The sequence below is a fragment of the Coregonus clupeaformis genome, unplaced genomic scaffold (genome assembly GCF_020615455.1).
Source record: "Coregonus clupeaformis isolate EN_2021a unplaced genomic scaffold, ASM2061545v1 scaf1016, whole genome shotgun sequence".
NCBI lineage: Eukaryota > Metazoa > Chordata > Actinopteri > Salmoniformes > Salmonidae > Coregonus > Coregonus clupeaformis.
This window is the reverse complement of record NW_025534470.1, coordinates 26,186-50,000: the sequence shown is the minus strand read 5'-3', so window position 1 is coordinate 50,000 and position 23,815 is coordinate 26,186. Positions and strand designations below refer to the sequence as shown.

The following is a 23,815-nucleotide window of genomic DNA, read 5'->3' as shown; positions in this document are numbered from 1 at the left end:
TATTATACTATACTGTATATATTATTATACTATATGTATATATTATTATACTATATGTATATATTATTATACTATACTATATATATTATTATACTATACTGTATATATTATTATACTATACTGTATATATTATGATACTATACTGTATGTATATATTATGATACTATACTGTATGTATATATTATGATACTATACTGTATATATTATGATACTATACTGTATATATTATGATACTATACTGTATATATTATTATACTATACTGTATGTATATATTATTATACTATACTGTATGTATATATTATTATACTATACTGTATGTATATATTATTATACTATACTATATGTATATATTATTATACTTATACTCTATGTATTTATTATTATACTATACTGTATATATATATTATTATACTATACTATATGTATATATTATTATACTATATGTATATATTATTATACTATACTATATATATTATTATACTATACTGTATTTATATATTATTATACTGTATATATTATTATACTATACTGTATATATTATGATACTATACTGTATGTATATATTATGATACTATACTGTATGTATATATTATGATACTATACTGTATATATTATGATACTATACTGTATATATTATTATACTATACTGTATGTATATATTATTATACTATACTGTATGTATATATTATTATACTATACTGTATATATTATTATACTATATGTATATATTATTATACTATATGTATATATTATTATACTATATGTATATATTATTATACTATACTATATATTATTATACTATACTGTATTTATATATTATTATACTGTATATATTATTATACTATACTGTATATATTATGATACTATACTGTATGTATATATTATGATACTATACTGTATGTATATATTATGATACTATACTGTATGTATATATTATGATACTATACTGTATATATTATGATACTATACTGTATATTTTATGATACTATACTGTATATATTATGATACTATACTGTATATATTATTATACTATACTGTATGTATATATTATTATACTATACTGTATGTATATATTATTATACTATACTGTATGTATATATTATTATACTATACTGTATGTATATATTATTATACTATACTATATGTATATATTATTATACTATACTCTATGTATTTATTATTATACTATACTGTATATATATATTATTATACTATACTGTATATATATATTATTATACTATACTATATGTATATATTATTATACTATATGTATATATTATTATACTATACTATATATATTATTATACTATACTGTATTTATATATTATTATACTGTATATATTATTATACTATACTGTATATATTATGATACTATACTGTATGTATATATTATGATACTATACTGTATGTATATATTATGATACTATACTGTATGTATATATTATGATACTATACTGTATATATTATGATACTATACTGTATATATTATTATACTATACTGTATGTATATATTATTATACTATACTGTATGTATATATTATTATACTATACTGTATGTATATATTATTATACTATACTGTATGTATATATTATTATACTATAATGTATGTATATATTATTATACTATACTATATGTATATATTATTATACTATACTCTATGTATTTATTATTATACTATACTGTATATATATTATTATACTATACTGTATATATATATATTATTATACTATACTCTATGTATTTATTATTATACTATACTGTATATATATATATTATTATACTATACTCTATGTATATATTATTATACTATACTGTATGTATATATTATTATACTGTATGTATATATTATTATACTGTATATATTATTATACTATACTGTATATATTATTATACTATACTGTATGTATGTATATATTATTATACTATACTGTATATATTATTATACTATACTGTATGTATTATTATACTATACTGTATGTATATATTATTATACTATACTGTATATATTATTATACTATACTGTATATATATATATTATTATACTGTATGTATGTATATATTATTATACTATACTGTATGTATATATTATTATACTATACTGTATGTATATATTATTATACTATACTGTATATATTATTATACTATACTGTATATATTATTATACTATACTGTATGTATTATTATACTATACTCTATGTATATATTATTATACTATACTGTATGTATTATTATACTATACTGTATGTATATATTATTATACTATACTGTATGTATATATTATTATACTATACTGTATGTATATATTATTATACTATATGTATATATTATTATAATATACAGTATGTGGGAGTGAGAGCGTGTGCTGACCTTCTTTGAGCGTCCATTTGATGTCTCCAGACTGCTTGGAGACAGCGTGTAGACTCCCGTCCAGAGTAGAAACAAACAGTAGAGACTCTGGTAGAGTTACACCCACTGACTTCACCTGGGGAGCAGAGAGAGAGTAGAGACTGACTTCACCTGGAGAGCAGAGAGAGAGTAGAGACTGACTTCACCTGGGGAGTAGAGAGAGAGTAGAGACTGACTTCACCTGGAGAGTAGAGAGAGAGTAGAGACTGACATCACCTGGGGAGTAGAGAGAGAGTAGAGACTGACTTCACCTGGAGAGTAGAGACTGACTTCACCTGGAGAGTAGAGAGAGAGTAGAGACTGACTTCACCTGGGGAGTAGAGACTGACTTCACCTGGGGAGCAGAGAGAGAGTAGAGACTGACTTCACCTGGAGTGTAGAGACTGACTTCACCTGGAGAGTAGAGACTGACTTCACCTGGATAGTAGAGAGAGAGTAGAGACTGACTTCACCTGGAGAGTAGAGAGAGAGTAGAGACTGACTTCACCTGGAGAGTAGAGAGAGAGTAGAGACTGACTTCACCTGGAGAGTAGAGAGAGAGTAGAGACTGACTTCACCTGGAAAGTAGAGAGAGAGTAGAGACTGACTTCACCTGGGGAGTAGAGAGAGAGTAGAGACTGACTTCACCTGGGGAGCAGAGAGAGAGTAGAGACTGACTTCACCTGGAGAGTAGAGAGAGAGTAGAGACTGACTTCACCTGGAGAGTAGAGACTGACTTCACCTGGAGAGCAGAGAGAGAGTAGAGACTGACTTCACCTGGAGAGTAGAGAGAGAGTAGAGACTGACTTCACCTGGAGAGTAGAGACTGACTTCACCTGGGGAGCAGAGAGAGAGTAGAGACTGACTTCACCTGGAGAGTAGAGACTGACTTCACCTGGAGAGTAGAGAGAGAGTAGAGACTGACTTCACCTGGAGAGTAGAGAGAGTAGAGACTGACTTCACCTGGAGAGTAGAGAGAGAGTAGAGACTGACTTCACCTGGAGAGTAGAGAGAGAGTAGAGACTGACTTCACCTGGAGAGTAGAGAGAGAGTAGAGACTGACTTCACCTGGAGAGTAGAGACTGACTTCACCTGGAGAGTAGAGAGAGAGTAGAGACTGACTTCACCTGGAGAGTAGAGACTGACTTCACCTGGAGAGTAGAGAGAGAGTAGAGACTGACTTCACCTGGAGAGTAGAGAGAGAGTAGAGACTGACTTCACCTGGGGAGTAGAGAGAGAGTAGAGACTGACTTCACCTGGAGAGTAGAGAGAGAGTAGAGACTGACTTCACCTGGAGAGCAGAGAGAGAGTAGAGACTGACTTCACCTGGAGAGTAGAGAGAGAGTAGATACTGACTTCACCTGGAGAGCAGAGAGAGAGTAGAGACTGACTTCACCTGGAGAGTAGAGACTGACTTCACCTGGAGAGTAGAGAGAGAGTAGAGACTGACTTCACCTGGAGAGTAGAGACTGACTTCACCTGGAGAGTAGAGAGAGAGTAGAGACTGACTTCACCTGGAGAGTAGAGACTGACTTCACCTGGAGAGTAGAGAGAGAGTAGAGACTGACTTCACCTGGAGAGTAGAGAGAGTAGAGACTGACTTCACCTGGAGAGTAGAGAGAGAGTAGAGACTGACTTCACCTGGAGAGTAGAGAGAGAGTAGAGACTGACTTCACCTGGAGAGTAGAGAGAGAGTAGAGACTGACTTCACCTGGAGAGTAGAGAGAGAGTAGAGAAGCCAGCGATCGATAGATAGTCTGGTCTTCTCATGTCTGACCAGTGTTGTCAAAGCAGACACATATAGTATCACTGTGTGTGTGTGTGTGTGTGTGTGTGTGTGTGTGTGTGTGTGTGTGTGTTAGGGCTGTGACGGTAATTGAATAATCGTGTAACTGACCGTTATGGATGAAGACCACCATGAAAATAAAATAACAGTCAAAACAGTTGAAATTGGCCAACATTCATTTTATTTATTTCATGTTAGATGACCTTTATTTTAATGTAGATAAAGTTGACCTAACAGCAGGAGTGTTAACTAATGATTAAAAGCAGTTGTTTTCTAACTTAAGTCAGTCTACATCTCCTCTTTCCAACTGTGGTTTGATGCTCCACCGTCAAGCCAGCGAGATGCTCGGCGGTGTAGAACCGTTACACTCTTAGAGAAAAAGGCTTTGGACAAGATTTAAAGAACCCTTTACTAAAAAAAGGTTATAGTGCATTCGGAAAGTATTCAGACCCCTTTTTCCACATTTTGTTATTACATTTACATTACATTTTAGTCATTTAGCAGACGCTCTTATCCAGAGCGACTTACAGTTAGTGAATACATATATTTTTTATACTGGCCCCCCCCCCCGTGGGAATCGAACCCACAACCCTGGCGTTGCAAACGCCATGCTCTATCAACTGAGCTACATCCCTGCCGGCCATTCCCTCCCCTACCCTGGACGACGCTGGGACAATTGTGCACCGCCCATGAGTCTCCCGGTCGCGGCCGGCGGCGACAGAGCCTGGATTCGAACCAGGATCTCTAGTGGCACAGTTAGCACTGCGATGCAGTGCCTTAGACCACTGCGCCACTCAGGAGTACGAGTATGTTACACCCTTATTCTAAAATGGATTAAATAAAACAATTTCCTCATCAAATCTACACACAATATCCCATAATGACAAAGCAAAAACAGGTTTATAGACATTTTAAAAACTGATAAACCTTATTTACGTAAGCATTCAGGCCCTTTGTTGTGAGACTCGAAATTGAGCTCAGGTGCATCCTGTTTCCATTGATCATACTTAAAATGTTTCTACATCTTGGTTGAAGTCCACCTGTGGTAAATTCAATTGATTGGACATGATTTGGAAAGGCACACACCTGTCTATATAAGGTCCCACAGTTGACAGTGCATGTCAGAGCAAAAACCAAGCCATAAGGTCGAAGGAATTGTCCGTAGAGCTCCGAGACAGAATTGTGTCGAGGCACAGATCTGAGGAAGGGTACCAAAACATTTCTGCAGCATTGAAGGTCCCCAAGAACACAGTGGCCTCCATCATTCTTGAATGGAAGAAGTTTGGAACCACCAAGACTCTTCCTAGAGCTGGCCGCCCGGCCAAACTGAACAATCGGGGGAGAAAGGACAGGGAGGTGACCAAGAACCCGATGGTCACTCTGACAGAGCTCCAGAGTTCCTCTGTGGAGATGGGAGAACCTTCCAGAAGGACAACCATCTCTGCAGCACTCCACCAATCAGGCCTTTATGGTAGAGTGGCCAGACGGAAGCCACTCCTCAGTAAAAGGCACATGACAGCCTGCTTGGAGTTTTCCAAAAGGCACCTAAAGACGCTCAGACCATGAGAAACAAGATTCTTTGGCCTGAATGCCAAGTGTCACGTCTGGAGGAAACCTGGCACCATCCCTACGGTGAAGCATGGTGGTGGCAGCATCATGCTGTGGGGATGTTTTTCAGCGGCAGGGACTGGGAGACTAGTCAGGATCGAGGCAAAGATGAACGGTGCAAATTACAGAGAGATCCTTGATGAAAATCTGCTCCAGAGCGCTCAGGACCTCAGACTGGGTCGAAGGTTCACCTTCCAACAGGACTACGACCCTAAGCACACAGCCAAGACAACGCAGGAGTGGCTTCGGGACAAGTCTCTGAATGTCCTTGAATGACCCAGCCAGAGCCCGGACTTGAACCCGATCTAACATCTCTGGAGAGACCTGAAAATAGCTGTGCAGCGATGCTCCCCATCCAACCTGACATAGCTTGAGAGGATCTGCAGAGAAGAATGGGAGAAACTCCCCAAATACAGGTGTGCCAAGCTTGTAGCATCATACCCAAGAAGACTCGAGGCTGTAATCGCTGCCAAAGGTGCTTCAACAAAGTACTGAGTAAAGGGTCTGAATACTTATGTAAATTGGTTTTTGCTCTGACCTGTCAAATCAAATTGTATTTGTCACATGCACGGAATTCAACAGGTGTAGACCTTTGCTTACTTACAAGCCCTTAACCAACAATGCAGTTAAGAAAAATAAGTGTTCTGTAAAAAATAAAAATAAAATAACAGTAGGGAGGCTTCAGTACATAAAAACCTAACAGAACGGAAACGGTGCTGTACTGAACAATCAGTTCAAAATGCACCGCCGCCATTTAAATGCGTCACTCAATAGGCAGGCTTCCATTGACCCATGTTTATTCGATTAAAACAATGTCGCCCAATAAATGAAACGGATAGGTGGGAGGGCGTACAGGCTGTCATCAATTTATTAATGAAACGGATAGGTGGGAGGGCGTACAGGCTGTCATCAATTTATTAATGAAATGGATAGGTGGGAGGGCGTACAGGCTGTCATCAATTTATTAATGAAACTGATAGGTGGGAGGGCGTACAGGCTGTCATCAATTTATTAATGAAACGGATAGGTGGGAGGGCGTACAGGCTGTCATCAATTTATTAATGAAACGGATAGGTGGGAGGGCGTACAGGCTGTCATCAATTTATTAATGAAATGGATAGGTGGGAGGGCGTACAGGCTGTCATCAATTTATTAATGTTCAATTTGCCTAAATGGTTAATGGAATCACTTCAACCGCAAATAATTTATTAAACACTGTAGGTTTTAGTGAAACCGACAATACGATCCAGGCTTAGGGGTTAAACTGAGTCCCCAAATAGGTGGTACTACTCTGGCAGAGGGTGGGGACAGTAAGATCCAGCCTTAGGGGATAAGCTGAGTCAAATCAAATGTTATTTGTCACATGCGCCGAATACAAAATGTGTAGACCTTACCGTGAAATGCTTCCTGACAAGCCCTTAACCAACAATGCAGTTTTATGAAAGAATACCAAAAATAATCACACAAAAAAATTATTGTATTACTTATTATTTTATACTGTAACAAAATATTAAAGACCAGCAGTAAAATAACAATAGCGACGGCTATATACAGGGGGTACCGGTACGGAGTCTATGGGCTGGGGGCTATATACAGGGGGTACCGGTACCGAGTCAATGGGCTGGGGGCTATATACAGGGGGTACCGGTTAGTCCAGGTAATTGGGGTAATATGTACATGTAGGTAGAGTTAAAGTGACTATGCATAGATAATAAACAGAGAGTAGCAGCAGCGTAAAAAGATGGGGTGGGGGGGCAGTGCAAATAGTCCGGGTAGCCATGATTAGCTGTTCAGGAGTCTTATGGCTTGGGGGTAGAAGCTGTTGAGAAGTCTTTTGGACCTAGACTTGGCACTCCGGTACCGCTTGCCGTGCGGTAGCAGAGAGAACAGTCTATGACTAGGGTGGCTGGAGTCTTTGACCATTTTTAGGGCCTTCCTCTGACACCGCCTGGTATAGAGGTCCTGGATGGCAGGAAGCTTGGCCCCAGTGATGTACTGGGCCGTACGCACTACCCTCTGTAGTGCCTTGCGGTCGGAGGCTGAGCAGTTGCCGTACCAGGCAGTGATGCAACCAGTCAGGATGCTCTCGATGGTGCAGCTGTATAACTTTTTGAGGATCTGAGGACCCATGCCAAATCTTTTCAGTCTCCTGAGGGGGAATAGGTTTTGTCGTACCCTCTTCACGACTGTCTTGGTGTGCTTGGACCATGTTAGTTTGTTGGTGATGTGGACACCAAGGAACTTGAAGCTCTCAACCTGTTCCACTACAGCCCCGTTGATGAGAATGGGGGCGTGCTCAGTCCTCCTTTTCCTGTAGTCCACAATCATCTCCTTTGTCTTGATCACGTTGAGGGAGAGGTTGTTATCCTGGCACCACACATGAACTGTGGGACCTTACATAGACAGGTGTGTGCCTTTCCAAATCATATCCAAGCAATTGAATTTACCACAAGTGGACTCCAATCAAGTTGTAGAAACATCTCAGAGATGATCAATGGAAACAAGATGCACCTGAACTCAATTTCGAGTCTCATAGCAAAGGGTCTGAATACTATAAGATAAGGTATTTCTGCTTTTTATAAAATGTGCAAACATTTCTAAAAACCTGTTTTTGCTTTGTCATTATGGGGTATTGTGTGTAGATTGACGAGGGGGAAGAACTATTTAATCAATTTTAGAATAAGGCTGTAAACTAACAAAATGTGGAAAAAATCAAGGGTTCTGAATACTTTCCGAAGGCACTGTAATGGTAATGTGAAAAGTAATGGGGTCAAAATGCACTGTATATATATATATATATATATATATATATATATATATATATATATATATATATATATATATATATATATATATCTCCCCACTGTATATATATATATATATCTCTTTATCTTTCCCTCTAACTTTTAGTATATACCAGGCGGTGTCAGAGGAAGGCACAAAAAATTGTCAAAGACTCCAGTCACCCAAGTCATAGACTGTTCTCTCTGCTACCGCACGGCAATTTTTAAAGCCCACATACAGTACAGTTGAAGTCGGAAGTTTACATACACTTAGTTCGGAGTGAACACGTTGTTTGAGGACCACAACAACCTGCTACACTTGTGAGAAACAAGTTATGGTTTATTTCATTCCATTTATGGGTTTTGTCAATTTAATCATTGTCTTTTGTTTGCAGCGTTCCTGTCAATGTTGAGTAAAGGACACGCACCTGATTATTCATAGAAGTAGTCCTATAGGCTACCTGGCCTGATTATTCATAGAAGTAGTCCTATAGGCTACCTGGCCTGATTATTCATAGAAGTAGTCCTATAGGCTACCTGGCCTGATTATTCATAGAAGTAGTCCCATAGGCTACCTGGCCTGATTATTCATAGAAGTAGTCCTATAGGCTACCTGGCCTGATTATTCATAGAAGTAGTCCTATAGGCTACCTGGCCTGATTATTCATAGAAGTAGTCCTATAGGCTACCTGGCCTGATTATTCATAGAAGTAGTCCTATAGGCTACCTGGCCTGATTATTCATAGAAGTAGTCCTATAGGCTACCTGGCCTGCGCACAAATGTTGCCTTATAAATGTGCCCATTTTGGGGATCTGATAGTATTTATGATTGGCTTAACGCACCACCACTAATGAACTGTGGAGATTCTCAAAGTCATGTTTTCTTCACCTCAAGCAAAGTCTGTTTTCACATCCATTGAGAATGACAATAGTTCCTCAATGAATCTGAAAAATCACACAAATATAGGCATACAGTTGAAGTCGGAAGTTTTACATACACTTAGGTTGGAGTCATTAAAACTCATTTTTCAACCACTCCACAAATTTCTTGTTAACAAACTATAGTTTTGGCAAGTCGGTTAGGACATCTACTTTGTGCATGACACAAGTAATTTTTCCAACAATTGTTTACAGACAGATTATTTCACTTATAATTCACTGTATCACAATTCCAGTGGGTCAGAAGTTTACATACACTAAGTTGACTGTGCCTTTAACAGCTTGGAAAATTCCAGAAAATGATGTCATGGCTTTAGAAGCTTCTGATAGGCTAATTGACATCATTTGAGTCAATTGGAGGTGTACCTGTGGATGTATTTCAAGGCCTACCTTCAGACTCAGTGCCTCTTTTCTTGACATCATGGGAAAATCAAAAGAAATCAGCCAAGACCTCAGAAAAACAATTGTAGACCTCCACAAGTCTGGTTCATCTTTGGGAGCAATTTCCAAACGCCTGAAGGTACCACGTTCATCTGTACAAACAATAGTACGCAAGTATAAACACCATGGGACCATGCAGCCATCATACCGCTCAGGAAGGAGACGCGTTCTGTCTCCTAGAGATGAACGTACGTTGGTGCGAAAAGTGCAAATCAATCCCAGAACAACAACAAAGGACCTTGTGAAGATGCTGGAGGAAACAGGTACAAAAGTATCTATATCCACAGTAAAACTAGTCCTTTATCACATAACCTGAAAGCCCGCCTAGTAAGGAAGAAGCCACTACTCCAAAACCGCCATAAAAAAGCCAGACTAAGGTTTGCAACTGCACATGGGGACAAAGATCGTACTTTTTGGAGAAATGTCCTCTGGTCTGATGAACCAAAAATAGAACTGTTTGGCCATAATGACCATCATTATGTTTGGAGGAACAAGGGGGAAGTTTGCAAGCCGAAGAACACCATCCCAACCTTGAAGCACGGGGGTGGCAGCATCATGCTGTGGGGGTGCTTTGCTGCAGGAGGGACTGGTGCACTTCACAAAATAGATGGCGTCATGAGGAAGGAAATGTACGTGGATATATTGAAGCAACATCTCAAGACATCAGTCAGGAAGTTAAAGCTTGGTCGCAAATAGGTCTTCCAAATGAACAATGACCCCCAAGCATACTTCCAAAGTTGTGGCAAAATGGCTTAAGGACAACAAAGTCAAGGTATTGGAGTGGCCATCACAAAGCCCTGACCTCAATCCTATAGAACATTTGTGGGCAGAACTGAAAGTGTGTGCGAGCAAGGAGGCCTACAAACCTGACTCAGTTACACCAGCTCTGTCAGGAGGAATGGGCCAAAATTCACCCAACTTATTGTGGGAAGCTTGTAGAAGGTTTCCCAGAAATGTTTGACCTAAGTTAAACAATTTAAAGGCAATGCTACCAAATACTAATTGAGTGTATGTAAACTTCTGACCCACTGGGAATGTGATGAAAGAAATAAAAGCTGAAAGAAATCATTCTCTCTACTATTATTCTGACATTTCACATTCTTAAAATAAAGTGGTGATCCTAACTGACCTAAAACAGGGAATTTATACTAGGATTAAATGTCAGAAATTGTGAAAAACTGAGTTTAAATGTATTTGGCTAAGGTGTATGTAAACTTCCGACTTCAACTGTATAAATGTGCCCATTTGGGGATCTGATAGTATTTCTGATTGGCTTAACGCACCACCACTAATGAGCTGTGGAGATTCTCAAAGTAATGTTTTCTTCACCTCAAGCAAACAAAGTCTGTTTTTACATCCATTGAGAATGACAATAGTTCCTCAATGTATCTGAAACATCTTTCCAGCTCTCTCCCTTTCAATAACCACTCAGCATGAAAGGGAAAAATGTCATGCTCTGATCCAGTGGAAAAGTCATAAAATAGTAGGCACCTGATTACTTATTATACCTTGGCGCAAATAGCCTACAGCTGTGTCCGTCCCGAGCTCACTGGCGCAGGAACTCTGAGGGCCCAGAATATTTCATACAATGTTGCAAGTTTGCTAGCACAAGCTTTCAGGCCAGACAAAAGTTAATCGTTGATACAATGTTTCAAGTTCGTTGCAGACAGGCCATGCGTAACCAATGTGATTTATAGGATTTTTTATATCAGGATATGTTCTACCTGCAGGCTGCAATGTTTTTATTTGTTGGCTTTATGGAGGCTATTTTTACATAGTTGGCAATGGCAATATTAGTTACTTTTTAGGTTTGTATCATTTTCATTTAGATTTGGATAGAACTTTGACTAACCACATGACAACGATATTGATTATAGATTGATATTGATATTGATACGAAGACGTTATTATAAATGAAATGTAACTGTTCCACAAAAAAAATGTGTATATGAAAACCATAACCGGCACGCAGATCGGTGGGAAATGGTAAGATCAATTGGCTATTCCACATGTGAGGAAAGGTTGCCGACCCCTTGTGTAGCCTTTTACCGGCAACTACAGGAGAGTAACGGCAGAATCTACGAAAAGTCAGTAGGAGGAGGGAGGAGGATGGTCGGGTCAAAGGTTAAGGTTCTCCTCTACTGGTTATCTAGATCTCTGGCTCCCTCGAGTCATTTGTGTCTTAATTCATCAAACAGTAAGCTTAAAAGCATCAGACAAGCCCAATGCATATATTGTTGATTTTATTTAAAAAAAACACATATAGGGTGTGTCTATATATGGAAGAATACACGTTTAAACATTTCGACCAATCGATTGGTCGAAAGAACAGGCGGCTTTCGGTTGACCGAGATTTTCTTTAGTCGGGGACAGCCCTATTTTACTTTAGTGCCTAGTCGCAAACAGGACGCATGTTTTGGAATATTTGTATTCTGTACATGCTTCCTTCTTTTCACTCTGTCAATTAGGTTAGTATTGTGGAGTAACTACAATGTTGTTGATCCATCCTCAGTTTTCTCCTATCACAGCCATTCAACTCTGTAACTGTTTTTAAAGTCACCATTGGCCTCATGGTGAAATCCCTAAGCAGTTTCCTTCCTCTCCGGCAACTGAGTTAGGAAGAACGCCTGTATCTTTGTAGTGACTGGGGTGTATTGATACACCATCCAAAGTGTAATGAATAACGTCACTATGCTCAAAGGGATATTCAATGTCTGCTTATTATATATATATTTTACCCATCTACCCATAGGTGCCCTTCTTGACGATGGGGTGCAACTGAATGAAACGTAGCCAAGCTCCTTTCACGAGTCGTCCTATAGAATGCATAGACTACATCCTAATATTTTCAGTAGCATATTATTTCCCCCAGTAGTATATGATTTCTCTCATTACTGCGTCCTCTCTGGGTAATAGTGAAGTAACAGAGAAAAGCCATGTGTGTATTTTGAGTCTGATATGCGCCAATCCCCCCTCCCCCCTCCCCAATGGCTATGTCGGTGACCGCGTACATTGGCCTGGTTACCTCACATTTCCAAGACGGTCGAAGCCCTGTTACGTGAATCTGTCTACAGCTGTGTGTGTGATCTCCTTCGACCAGGATACCAGGTGTAATGGGGGGACGTTTTCAGATGAATAAAAGTTCATATTGAGTTTAGAGAAATTAACACAACGCTTAGCGTCTTTATGTGTTTCACTGTCTGGAACACACAGGAGTTCCATAGGGTTCCATTTGGAACACTGGTTGGTGTGCAGGGTTGCTGAGGCTGAATTTGATTGTATTGATGACATTCTTTTTATTTTATTGATGACATTGTGCTTTTTTTTTGGTTTAGAGAGAGACTTTGTACAAGACTCTCGGGCTGATAGAGGACATTCGGTGCTGTCTGATTAGAATATAAAAAGGGCCTGCTTCTGTTTCTGGAGAGGTCTCTGTGAATTGTTGTATTCAACTGGATTGATCTTTCATTGACTGGATCAAACGACTTTTTGCTTCCCCGTGTTACACCAGGACATCCTGGAGAGCAGACACCCCCCTCTTCCTTCTCAGCAAATAAACCTCTTACCACATGGTGTGTGTGTGTGTGTGTGTGTGTGCGTGTGTGTGTGTGTGTGTGTGTGTGTGCGTCTGTGTGTGTGTGTGTCTGTGTGTGCCGAGCCACTCCTATATGTATTTACCAAGGGGTGGGGCATCACCGAACCGGACTCTTGTGGTGCCTTAAAAGGGATATGTGGTAACTTAACAAGGAACGTCCACACGCCTTTCAGTCTTCATTGCCTTTTACTTTACAAAACTACAAAATAAAAAAAAGGCGTCCAAAACGGTAGAATGCAGGAGAGCGACATCCCGAACTCGGCGGGTGGTAGTGTCACTTTGTAACGTACCGACTCCGGCTGATGACATCACAGGAGGGTAAAAGGTCACGGGTCAATACCAATGTCCATAATAACAACGCTCCCGTGAATAGTAGTAACACTATGCTGCGGTTAACTACACCACATATTCAGTAGGAATTATTTGGATATAGTGTGTCCACACTATAAAACAGGATACTTCCGGATTTGGGCAATCAGGCCCTTTTTCTATTTCCCCAGTGTCAGATGAACTGGTGGGATGCCATTTTTATGTCTCTCTCTCTGTGTCCAGTATGAAGGAAGTACGAGGTAGTTTCCAGAGTCGGATGAACTGGTGGGATGCCATTTTTATGTCTCTCTCTCTGTGTCCAGTATGAAGGAAGTACGAGGTAGTTTCCAGAGTCGGATGAACTGGTGGGATGCCATTTTTATGTCTCTCTCTCTGTGTCCAGTATGAAGGAAGTACGAGGTAGTTTCACGAGTCTGATGAACTGGTGGGATGCCATTTTATGTCTCTCTCTCTGTGTCCAGTATGAAGGAAGTACGAGGTAGTTTACAGAGTCGGATGAACTGGTGGGATGCCATTTTTATGTCTCTCTCTCTGTGTCCAGTATGAAGGAAGTACGAGGTAGTTTCACGAGTCTGATGAACTGGTGGGATGCCATTTTTATGTCTCTCTCTCTGTGTCCAGTATGAAGGAAGTACGAGGTAGTTTACAGAGTCGGATGAACTGGTGGGATGCCATTTTTATGTCTCTCTCTCTGTGTCCAGTATGAAGGAAGTACGAGGTAGTTTCCAGAGTCGGATGAAATGGTGGGATGCCATTTTTATGTCTCTCTCTCTGTGTCCAGTATGAAGGAAGTACGAGGTAGTTTCACGAGTCTGATGAACTGGTGGGATGCCATTTTTATGTCTCTCTCTCTGTGTCCAGTATGAAGGAAGTACGAGGTAGTTTCCAGAGTCGGATGAACTGGTGGGATGCCATTTTTATGTCTCTCTCTCTGTGTCCAGTATGAAGGAAGTACGAGGTAGTTTCACGAGCCAATGCTTAGCAGTCATTGTGCTAACACTAGTTAGCATTAGCAGTCATTGTGCTAACACTAGTTAGCATTAGCAGTCATTGTGCTAACACTAGTTAGCATTAGCAGTCATTGTGCTAACACTAGTTAGCATTAGCAGTCATTGTGCTAACACTAGTTAGCGTTGGCTCACGAAACTACCTGTAACTTCATATTGGACAGAGACATAAAACTGGTATCCACCAGTTCATCTGACTCAGTTGATAAAGGGCCTCATTGTCAAAATCCCAAAGTATCCCTTTAAACACAGACAGACAGACAGACAGACAGACAGGCAGACAGACAGGCAGACAGATAGACAGACAGACAGACAGACAGACAGACAGGCAGACAGACAGGCAGACAGACAGACAGACAGACAGACACAGACAGGCAGGCAGGCAGGCAGACAGGCAGGCAGGCAGGCAGGCAGGCAGGCAGGCAGGCAGACAAGCAGAGCAGGCAGACAGATCATACAGACAGACAGACAGACAGACAGACAGACAGACAGACAGACAGACAGACAGAGAGAGAGACAGACAGACAGACAGACAGACAGACAGACAGACAGGCAGACAGGCAGACAGACAGACAGAGAGAGTTCTTTCATTTTCAGGGTTCTATTCTTGAGGTGTAGTTAGAGTTCTCTCTCTGTATGTGTTCCCGAAATAGACCAACCGGACAGTGGCACGGCAACCAACGAGCCACACATGCGCAGAAGGGTCTACCCCCCTTTCCCATAAACAAGTAAACAACAACAAACACTCACCTGTAAGTCGCTTCCTTTCCAAGCCAGCAGCAGCAACAACAACATCGGGAGACAGAGTGCTAACTTCGCCATGCTTCTAGACCTACGAACGGGACTCTCGATCAACAGAAATAAAACGTGTTAGCTACACAAGAAACAGAGGTCGAACTATCGGTAAACTTCTACAGCGGTCCGTCCATTGGGTCACACAGCGACGGCCCTTCGTTTGTCCAACATGTCTAGGTCTTCTACAGATCGACGTGTTTTTTTTTTTAACGGTTAGTTATGGATTGGAGTAGAGGAGAGATCGTGCCATCACTACAATAACGACTGCAGGCAGCAGTAACGACAAAAACGACTTCGCCCACATCACGTTTCCGTGTTGGGGAAACCGGATCCTGTGACGTCGAAGGCAGTTAGAGAAAGGGTGTCCTTGGTTCTCGTCGCTCGTCCTACCGGCGGTGAGTACAGGTCAGGGCCGATGGGAATGGGTCCAAAAAAAACGCCTAAAAAATAGTTGAATAACAGAGAAGACAGTGGTTGTGTGTGTGCTGCTCAAAATCGATATGTTTTATTTTAACTATCAAGTAGGTGCTGGCATTTTTCTCACCAACATACCCATCATAAAGTATATAACTCAGCCTAAAAGGCGCGTCTCGACCAACTGTCAAATCATGTGGGCTTGGCCCCCCCTCTTGTTTGATTGACGGCCGCTCCGGCCAATAGTAGAGGAGAGTTGGACAGAGACGGGGGCGGGGGTTTAGAATGAGCTCGACGTCAGGTTGGAACACGTGGAAACAGCCATGTGGCTCCGCCGGGCTTTGTGATCACGCAACACGGGGGCTCGTTCAGGGTGAAAGAGAATAGAGATGGTGACAGAAGAGAGAAGCAACTTCTATCCCATTATTGACCTCTCTCCTCTCTCTCTCTCTCTCTCTCTCTCTCTCTCTCTCTCTCTCTCTCTCTCTCTACTTCCTCTCTCTCTCTCTACTCCCCTCTCTCTCTCTCTACTTCTCTCTCTCTCTCTCTCTCTCTCTCTCCCTCTCTCTCCCTCTCTCCATTTCTCTCTCACTTCTCTCTCTCTCTCTCTCTACTTCTCTCTCTCACTCTCCTCTCTCTCTACCTCTCTCTCATTCTCTCTCTCTCTCTCTCTCTACTTCTCTCTCTCTACTTTTCTCTCTCTCTCTACTTCTCTCTCTCTCTCTCTACTTCTCTCTCTCTACTTCTCTCTCTCTCTCTACTTCTCTCTCTCTCTCTACTCTCTCTCTCTCTCTCTCTCTCTCTGTCTCTCTCTCTCTCTCTCTCTCTCTCTCTGTCTCTGTCTCTGTCTCTTCTGCTTCTTGTGAGTTTCCCTGACTTTCTCAGTTTATAGTGCAAGGCGCACTCAGGTGAACAAAATTATAGATGAAAACATTTAAAGATAAATCCCACCCCTACTATACAGTATCTGATCCCCTGCTGATTTTGTACGTTTGCCCACTGACAAAGACATGATCAGTTTATAATTTTAATGATAGGTTTATTTGAACAGTGAGAGACAGAATAACAACAACAAAATCCAGAAAAACGCATGTCAAAATGTTTTAAATTGATTTGCATTTAAATGAGGGAAATAAGTATTTGACCCCCTCTCAATCAGAAAGATTTCTGGCTCCCAGGTGTATTTTATACAGGTAACGAGCTGAGATTAGGTGCACACTCTTAAAGGGAGTGCTCCTAATCTCAGTTTGTTACCTGTATTAAATACACCCTGTCCACAGAAGCAACCAATCAATCAGATTCCAAACTCTCCACCATGGCCAAGATCAAAGAGCTCTCCAAGGATGTCAGGGACAAGATTGTAGACCTACACAAGGCTGGAATGGGCTACAAGACCATCGCCAAGCACCTTGGTGAGAAGGTGACAACAGTTGGTGCGATTATTCGCAAATGGAAGAAACACAAAAGAACTGTCAATCTCCCTCGGCCTGGGGCTCCATGCAAGATCTCACCTCGTGGAGTTTCAATGATCATGAGAACGGTGAGGAATCAGCCCAGAACTACACGGGAGGATCTTGTCAATGATCTCAAGGCAGCTGGGACCATAGTCACCAAGAAAACAATTGGTAACACACTACGCCGTGAAGGACTGAAATCCTGCAGCGCCCGCAAGGTCCCCCTGCTCAAGAAAACACATATACAGGCCCGTCTGAAGTTTGCCAATGAACATCTGAATAATTCAGAGGAGAACTGGGTGAAAGTGTTGTGGTCAGATGAGACCAAAATGGAGCTCTTTGGCATCAACTCAACTCGCCGTGTTTGGAGGAGGAGGAATGCTGCCTATGACCCCAAGAACACCATCCCCTCCGCCAAACATGGAGGTGGAAACATTATGCTTTGGGGGTGTTTTTCTGCTAAGGGGACAGGACAACTTCACAGCATCAAAGGGACGATGGACGGGGCCATGTACCGTCAAATCTTGGGTGAGAACCTCCTTCCCTCAGCCAGGGCATTGGAAATCGGTCGTGGATGGGTATTCCAGCATGACAATGACCCAAAACACACGGCCAAGGCAACAAAGGAATGGCTCAAGAAGAAGCACATTAAGGTCCTGGAGTGGCCTAGCCAGTCTCCAGACCTTAATCCCATAGAAAATCTGTGGAGGGAGCTGAAGGTTCGAGTTGCCAAACGTCAGGCTCGAAACCTTAATGACTTGGAGAAGATCTGCCAAGAGGAGTGGGACAAAATCCCTCCTGAGATGTGTGCAAATCTGGTGGCCAACTACAAGAAACGTCTGACCTCTGTGATTGCCAACAAGGGTTTTGCCACCAAGTACTAAGTCATGTTTTGCAGAGGGGTCAAATACTTATTTCCCTCATTAAAATGCAAATCAATTTATAACATTTTTGACATGCGTTTTTCTGGATTTTTTTGTTTTTATTCTGTCTCTCACTGTTCAAATAAACCTACCATTAAAATTATAGACTGATCATGTCTTTGTCAGTGGGCAAACGTACAAAATCAGCAGGGGATCAAATACTTTTTTCCCTCACTGTATATACTATGATACCCACCCCCAGGCTATCCCACAATCTCCATAGACAAACATTGCCAGTAGAATGGCCCATACTGAAGAGCTCAGTGACTTTCATAGGATGCCACCTTTCCAACAAGTCAGTTATTCCAATGTCTGCCCTGCTAGAGCTGCCCCCCCGGTCAACTGGAAGTGCTGTTATTGTGAAGTGGAAACATCTAGGAGCAACAACGGCTCAGCCACAAAGTGGTAGGCCACAGAACGGGACCGACGAGTGCTGAAGCGCGTAAAAAATGGTTTGTCCTCGGTTGCAACACTCACTACTGAGTTCCAAACTGCCTCTGGAAGCAACGTCAGCACAATAACCGTTTGTCGGAAGCGTCATAATAATATGCCATTTAGCAAACGCTTTTATCCAAAGCGACTTACAGTCATGCGTGCATAAATTTTTTGTGTATGGGTGGTCCCGGGGATCGAACCCACTACCTTGGCGTTACAAGCGCCGTGCTCTACCAGCTGAGCTACAGAGTACCACTTCATGAAAGGGGTTTCCATGGCCGAGCAGCCGCATACAAACTTAGGATCATCATGCTCAATGCCAAGCGTCGACTGGAGTGGTGTAAAGCTCGCCACCATTGGACTCTGGAGCAGTGGAAACGCGTTCTCTGGAGTGATGAATCACGCTTCACCATCTGGCAGTCCGACGGATGAATCTGGGTTTGGCGGATGCCAGGAGAACGCTACCTGCCCAAATGCATAGTACCAACTGTAAAGTTTGGTGCAGGAGGAATAATGGTGGGAGGGGGTGATGGGGTGGTGGGAGGGGTGATGGAGGGGTGGTGGGAGTGGTGATGGGGGGTGATGGGAGGGTGATGGGAGGGTTGATGGAGGGGTGGATGGAGGGGGTGGTGGGAGGGGTGGTGGGAGGGGGTGGTGGGGGGTTTTGGGAGGGGTGATGGGGGGGTGATGGAGGGTGATGGGAGGGGTGATGGGGGTTTGGGAGGGGTGATGGGGGTGATGGGAGGGGTGATGGGGGTGTGATGGGGGGTGGTGGGAGTGGTGATGGGGGGTGATGGGGGTACAATGTCTTCTTCAGCGGTACAATGTCTTCTTCAGGAATAAGATGTCTTCTTCAGAGGTACAATGTCTTCTTCAGGGGTACAATGTCTTCTTCAGGGGTACAATATCTTCTTCAGGGGTACAATGTCTTCTTCAGGGGTACAATGTCTTCTTCAGGGAGGGGTACAATGTCTTCTTCAGGGGTACAATGTCTTCTTCAGGGGTACAATGTCTTCTTCAGGGAGGGGTACAATGTCTTCTTCAGGGGTACAATGTCTTCTTCAGGGAGGGGTACAATGTCTTCTTCAGGGAGGGGTACAATGTCTTCTTCAGGGGTACAATGTCTTCTTCAGGGAGGGGTACAATGTCTTCTTCAGGGGTAAAATGCCTTCTTCAGGGGTAAAATGTCTTCTTCAGGGGTACAATGTCTTCTTCAGGGGTACAATGTCTTCTTCAGGGAGGGGTACAATGTCTTCTTCAGGGGTACAATGTCTTCTTCAGGGAGGGGTACAATGTCTTCTTCAGGGGTAAAATGCCTTCTTCAGGGGTAAAATGCCTTCTTCAGGGGTACAATGTCTTCTTCAGGGGTACAATGTCTTCTTCAGGGGTACAATGTCTTCTTCAGGGGTACAATGTCTTCTTCAGGGGTACAATGTCTTCTTCAGGGGTACAATGTCTTCTTCAGGGGTACAATGTCTTCTTCAGGGGTACAATGTCTTCTTCAGGGAGGGGTACAATGTCTTCTTCAGGGAGGGGTACAATATCTTCTTCAGGGGTACAATGTCTTCTTCAGGGGTACAATGTCTTCTTCAGGGGTACAATGTCTTCTTCAGGGGTACAATATCTTCTTCAGGGGTACAATGTCTTCTTCAGGGAGGGGTACAATGTCTTCTTCAGGGATACAATGTCTTCTTCAGGGAGGGGTACAATGTCTTCTTGAGGGAGGGGTACAATATCTTCTTCAGGGGTACAATATCTTCTTCAGGGGTACAATGTCTTCTTCAGGGAGGGGTACAATGTCTTCTTCAGGGAGGGGTACAATGTCTTCTTCAGGGAGGGGTACAATGTCTTCTTCAGGGAGGGATACAATGTCTTCTTCAGGGGTACAATGTCTTCTTCAGGGGTACAATGTCTTCTTCAGGGAGCGGTACAATGTCTTCTTCAGGGAGGGATACAATGTCTTCTTCAGGGGTACAATGTCTTCTTCAGGGGTACAATGTCTTCTTCAGGGAGGGGGTACAATGTCTTCTTCAGGGATACAATGTCTTCTTCAGGGAGGGGTACAATGTCTTCTTGAGGGAGGGGTACAATATCTTCTTCAGGGGTACAATATCTTCTTCAGGGGTACAATGTCTTCTTCAGGGAGGGGTACAATGTCTTCTTCAGGGAGGGGTACAATGTCTTCTTCAGGGAGGGGTACAATGTCTTCTTCAGGGAGGGATACAATGTCTTCTTCAGGGGTACAATGTCTTCTTCAGGGGTACAATGTCTTCTTCAGGGAGCGGTACAATGTCTTCTTCAGGGAGGGATACAATGTCTTCTTCAGGGGTACAATGTCTTCTTCAGGGAGCGGTACAATGTCTTCTTCAGGGAGGGATACAATGTCTTCTTCAGGGGTACAATGTCTTCTTCAGGGAGGGGTACAATGTCTTCTTCAGGGAGGGGTACAATGTCTTCTTGAGGGGTATAATGTCTTCTTCAGGGGTACAATATCTTATTCAGGGAGGGGTACCATGTCTTCTTCAGGGATACAATATCTTCTTCAGGGGTACAATGTCTTCTTCAGGGGTTCAATGTCTTCTTCAGGGAGGGGTACAATGTCTTCTTCAGGGGTAAAATGCCTTCTTCAGGGGTACAATGTCTTCTTCAGGGGTACAATGTCTTCTTCAGGGAGGGGTACAATGTCTTCTTCAGGGAGGGGTACAGTGTCTTTTTCAAGGAGGGGTACAATGTCTTTTTCAGGGAGGGGTACAATGTCTTTTTCAGGGAGGGGTACAATGTCTTCTTCAGGGAGGGGTACAATGTCTTCTTCAGGGAGGGGTACAATGTCTTCTTCAGGGAGTGGTACTATGTCTTCTTCAGGGAGGGGTACAATGTCTTCTTCAGGGGTACAATGTCTTCTTCAGGGGTACAATGTCTTCAGGGGTACAATGTCTTCAGGGGTACAATGTATTCTTCAAGGGTACAATGTCTTCAGGGGTACAATGTATTCTTCAGGGGTACAATGTATTCTTCAGGGGTACAATGTCTTCTTCAGGGGTACAATGTCTTCTTCAGGGAGGGGTACAATGTCTTCAGGGGTACAATGTCTTCTTCAGGGAGAGGTACAATGTCTTATTCAGGGGTACAATGGGGGGGTTCTACTAAACTACATGGAATTGCTTTAAGAAGGCCATACCAAGGATCATTTTACTATTTGATTTAGAATTTTACAACCCCTTGAAGTATAAAAAAGATATTTAAAAAAAAGTTATTAGCCCATACAAACACATTGAATAACAGATTCACTACATGGAACAACAGATAGACCTTACCGCTATTAGCCCATACAAACACATAGAATAACAGATTCACTACATGGAACAACAGATAGTCCCCCAAAAATCTAAAGGAAGTTTGTTCTGAAGTGTCTCTCCTATATCAAATCAAATCAAATCAAATTTTATTGGTCACACGCGCCGAATACAACAGGTGCAGACATTACAGTGAAATGCTTACTTACAGCCCTTAACCAACAGTGCATTTATTTTAAACAAAAAAAAGATAAAAATAAAACAACAACAAAACAAAGTGTTGAGAAAAAAAGAGCAGAAGTAAAATAAAGTGACAGTAGGGAGGCTATATATACAGGGGGGTACCGTTGCAGAGTCAATGTGCGGGGGCACCGGCTAGTTGAGGTACTTGAGGTAATATGTACATGCGGGTAGAGTTAAAGTGACTATGCATAAATAATTAACAGAGTAGCAGCAGCGTAAAAAGGATGGGGTGGGGGGGCAGTGCAAATAGTCCGGGTAGCCATGATTAGCTGTTCAGGAGTCTTATGGCTTGGGGGTAGAAGCTGTTGAGAAGTCTTTGGACCTAGACTTGGCACTCCGGTACCGCTTGCCGTGCGGTAGCAGAGAGAACAGTCTATGACTAGGGTGGCTGGAGTCTTTGACAATTTTGAGGGCCTTCCTCTGACACCGCCTGGTATAGAGGTCCTGGATGGCAGGAAGCTTTGCCCCAGTGATATACTGGGCCGTACGCACTACCCTCTGTAGTGCCTTGCGGTCGGAGGCCAAGCAATTGCCATACCAGGTGGTGATGCAACCAGTCAGGATGCTCTCGATGGTGCAGCTGTAGAATTTTTTGAGGATCTGAGGACCCATGCCAAATCTTTTCAGTCTCCTAAGGGGGAATAGGCTTTGTCGTGCCCTCTTCACAACTGTCTTGGTGTGTTTGGACCATGATAGTTCGTTGGTGATGTGGACACCAAGGAACTTGAAGCTCTCAACCTGTTCCACTACAGCCCCTATATCTGAGAGATATCAGAAAGATCAGGAAACATACATTTAACCCCATATTTTTGCCATTAAACAGTCTCCGTATATACTTCCATTAATGTTTTTTTCACCTGGTACCGGGGGGACCTTCAGACGAGTCTTGTGAGGCCTGTGGACGTCCTAGAGCAAAACAACTGACGTGTTCCTAGAGCAGCGGACATGGATTCTAAACAACTGTCTGTGGAAAACGAGCCAGTTATTTAGAGTTTCAGGGGCACCACCATCCTGAGGAGGAGGAGGGCGATGCGTTGTTTCCTTGGCTTGCCTCTTCACCCTCTGGGAAAACGAGCCAGTTATTTAGAGTTTCAGGGGCACCGCCATCCTGAGGAGGAGGGCGATGCGTTGTTTCTTGGCTTGCCTCTTCACCCTCTGGGAAAACGAGCCAGTTATTTAGAGTTTCAGGGGCACCACCATCCTGAGGAGTTGGGCGATGCGTTGTTTCCTTGGCTTGCCTCTTCACCCTCTGGGAAAACGAGCCAGTTATTTAGAGTTTCAGGGGCACCACCATCCTGAGGAGGAGGGCGATGCGTTGTTTCCTTGGCTGCCTCTTCACCCTCTGGGAAAACGAGCCAGTTATTTAGAGTTTCAGGGGCACC

General features: G+C 42.2%; 1 protein-coding gene across 1 annotated transcript in view; it reads right to left on the bottom strand.

Moving 5' to 3' along the window:
- The window catches only part of ern2 (endoplasmic reticulum to nucleus signaling 2), a 139,265-nt gene extending 123,031 nt beyond the window's left edge, over positions 1–16,234 (bottom strand). The window contains exons 1-2 of the mRNA XM_045217336.1: positions 15,627–16,234; positions 2,370–2,484 (exon numbers count right to left, since the gene is read on the bottom strand). Coding sequence (XP_045073271.1) covers positions 2,370–2,484; positions 15,627–15,698 — 187 coding nt within the window. The 5' untranslated portion in view covers positions 15,699–16,234. The remainder of the gene's footprint in view (positions 1–2,369; positions 2,485–15,626) is intronic.
- Positions 16,235–23,815: the final 7,581 nt, after the last annotated feature.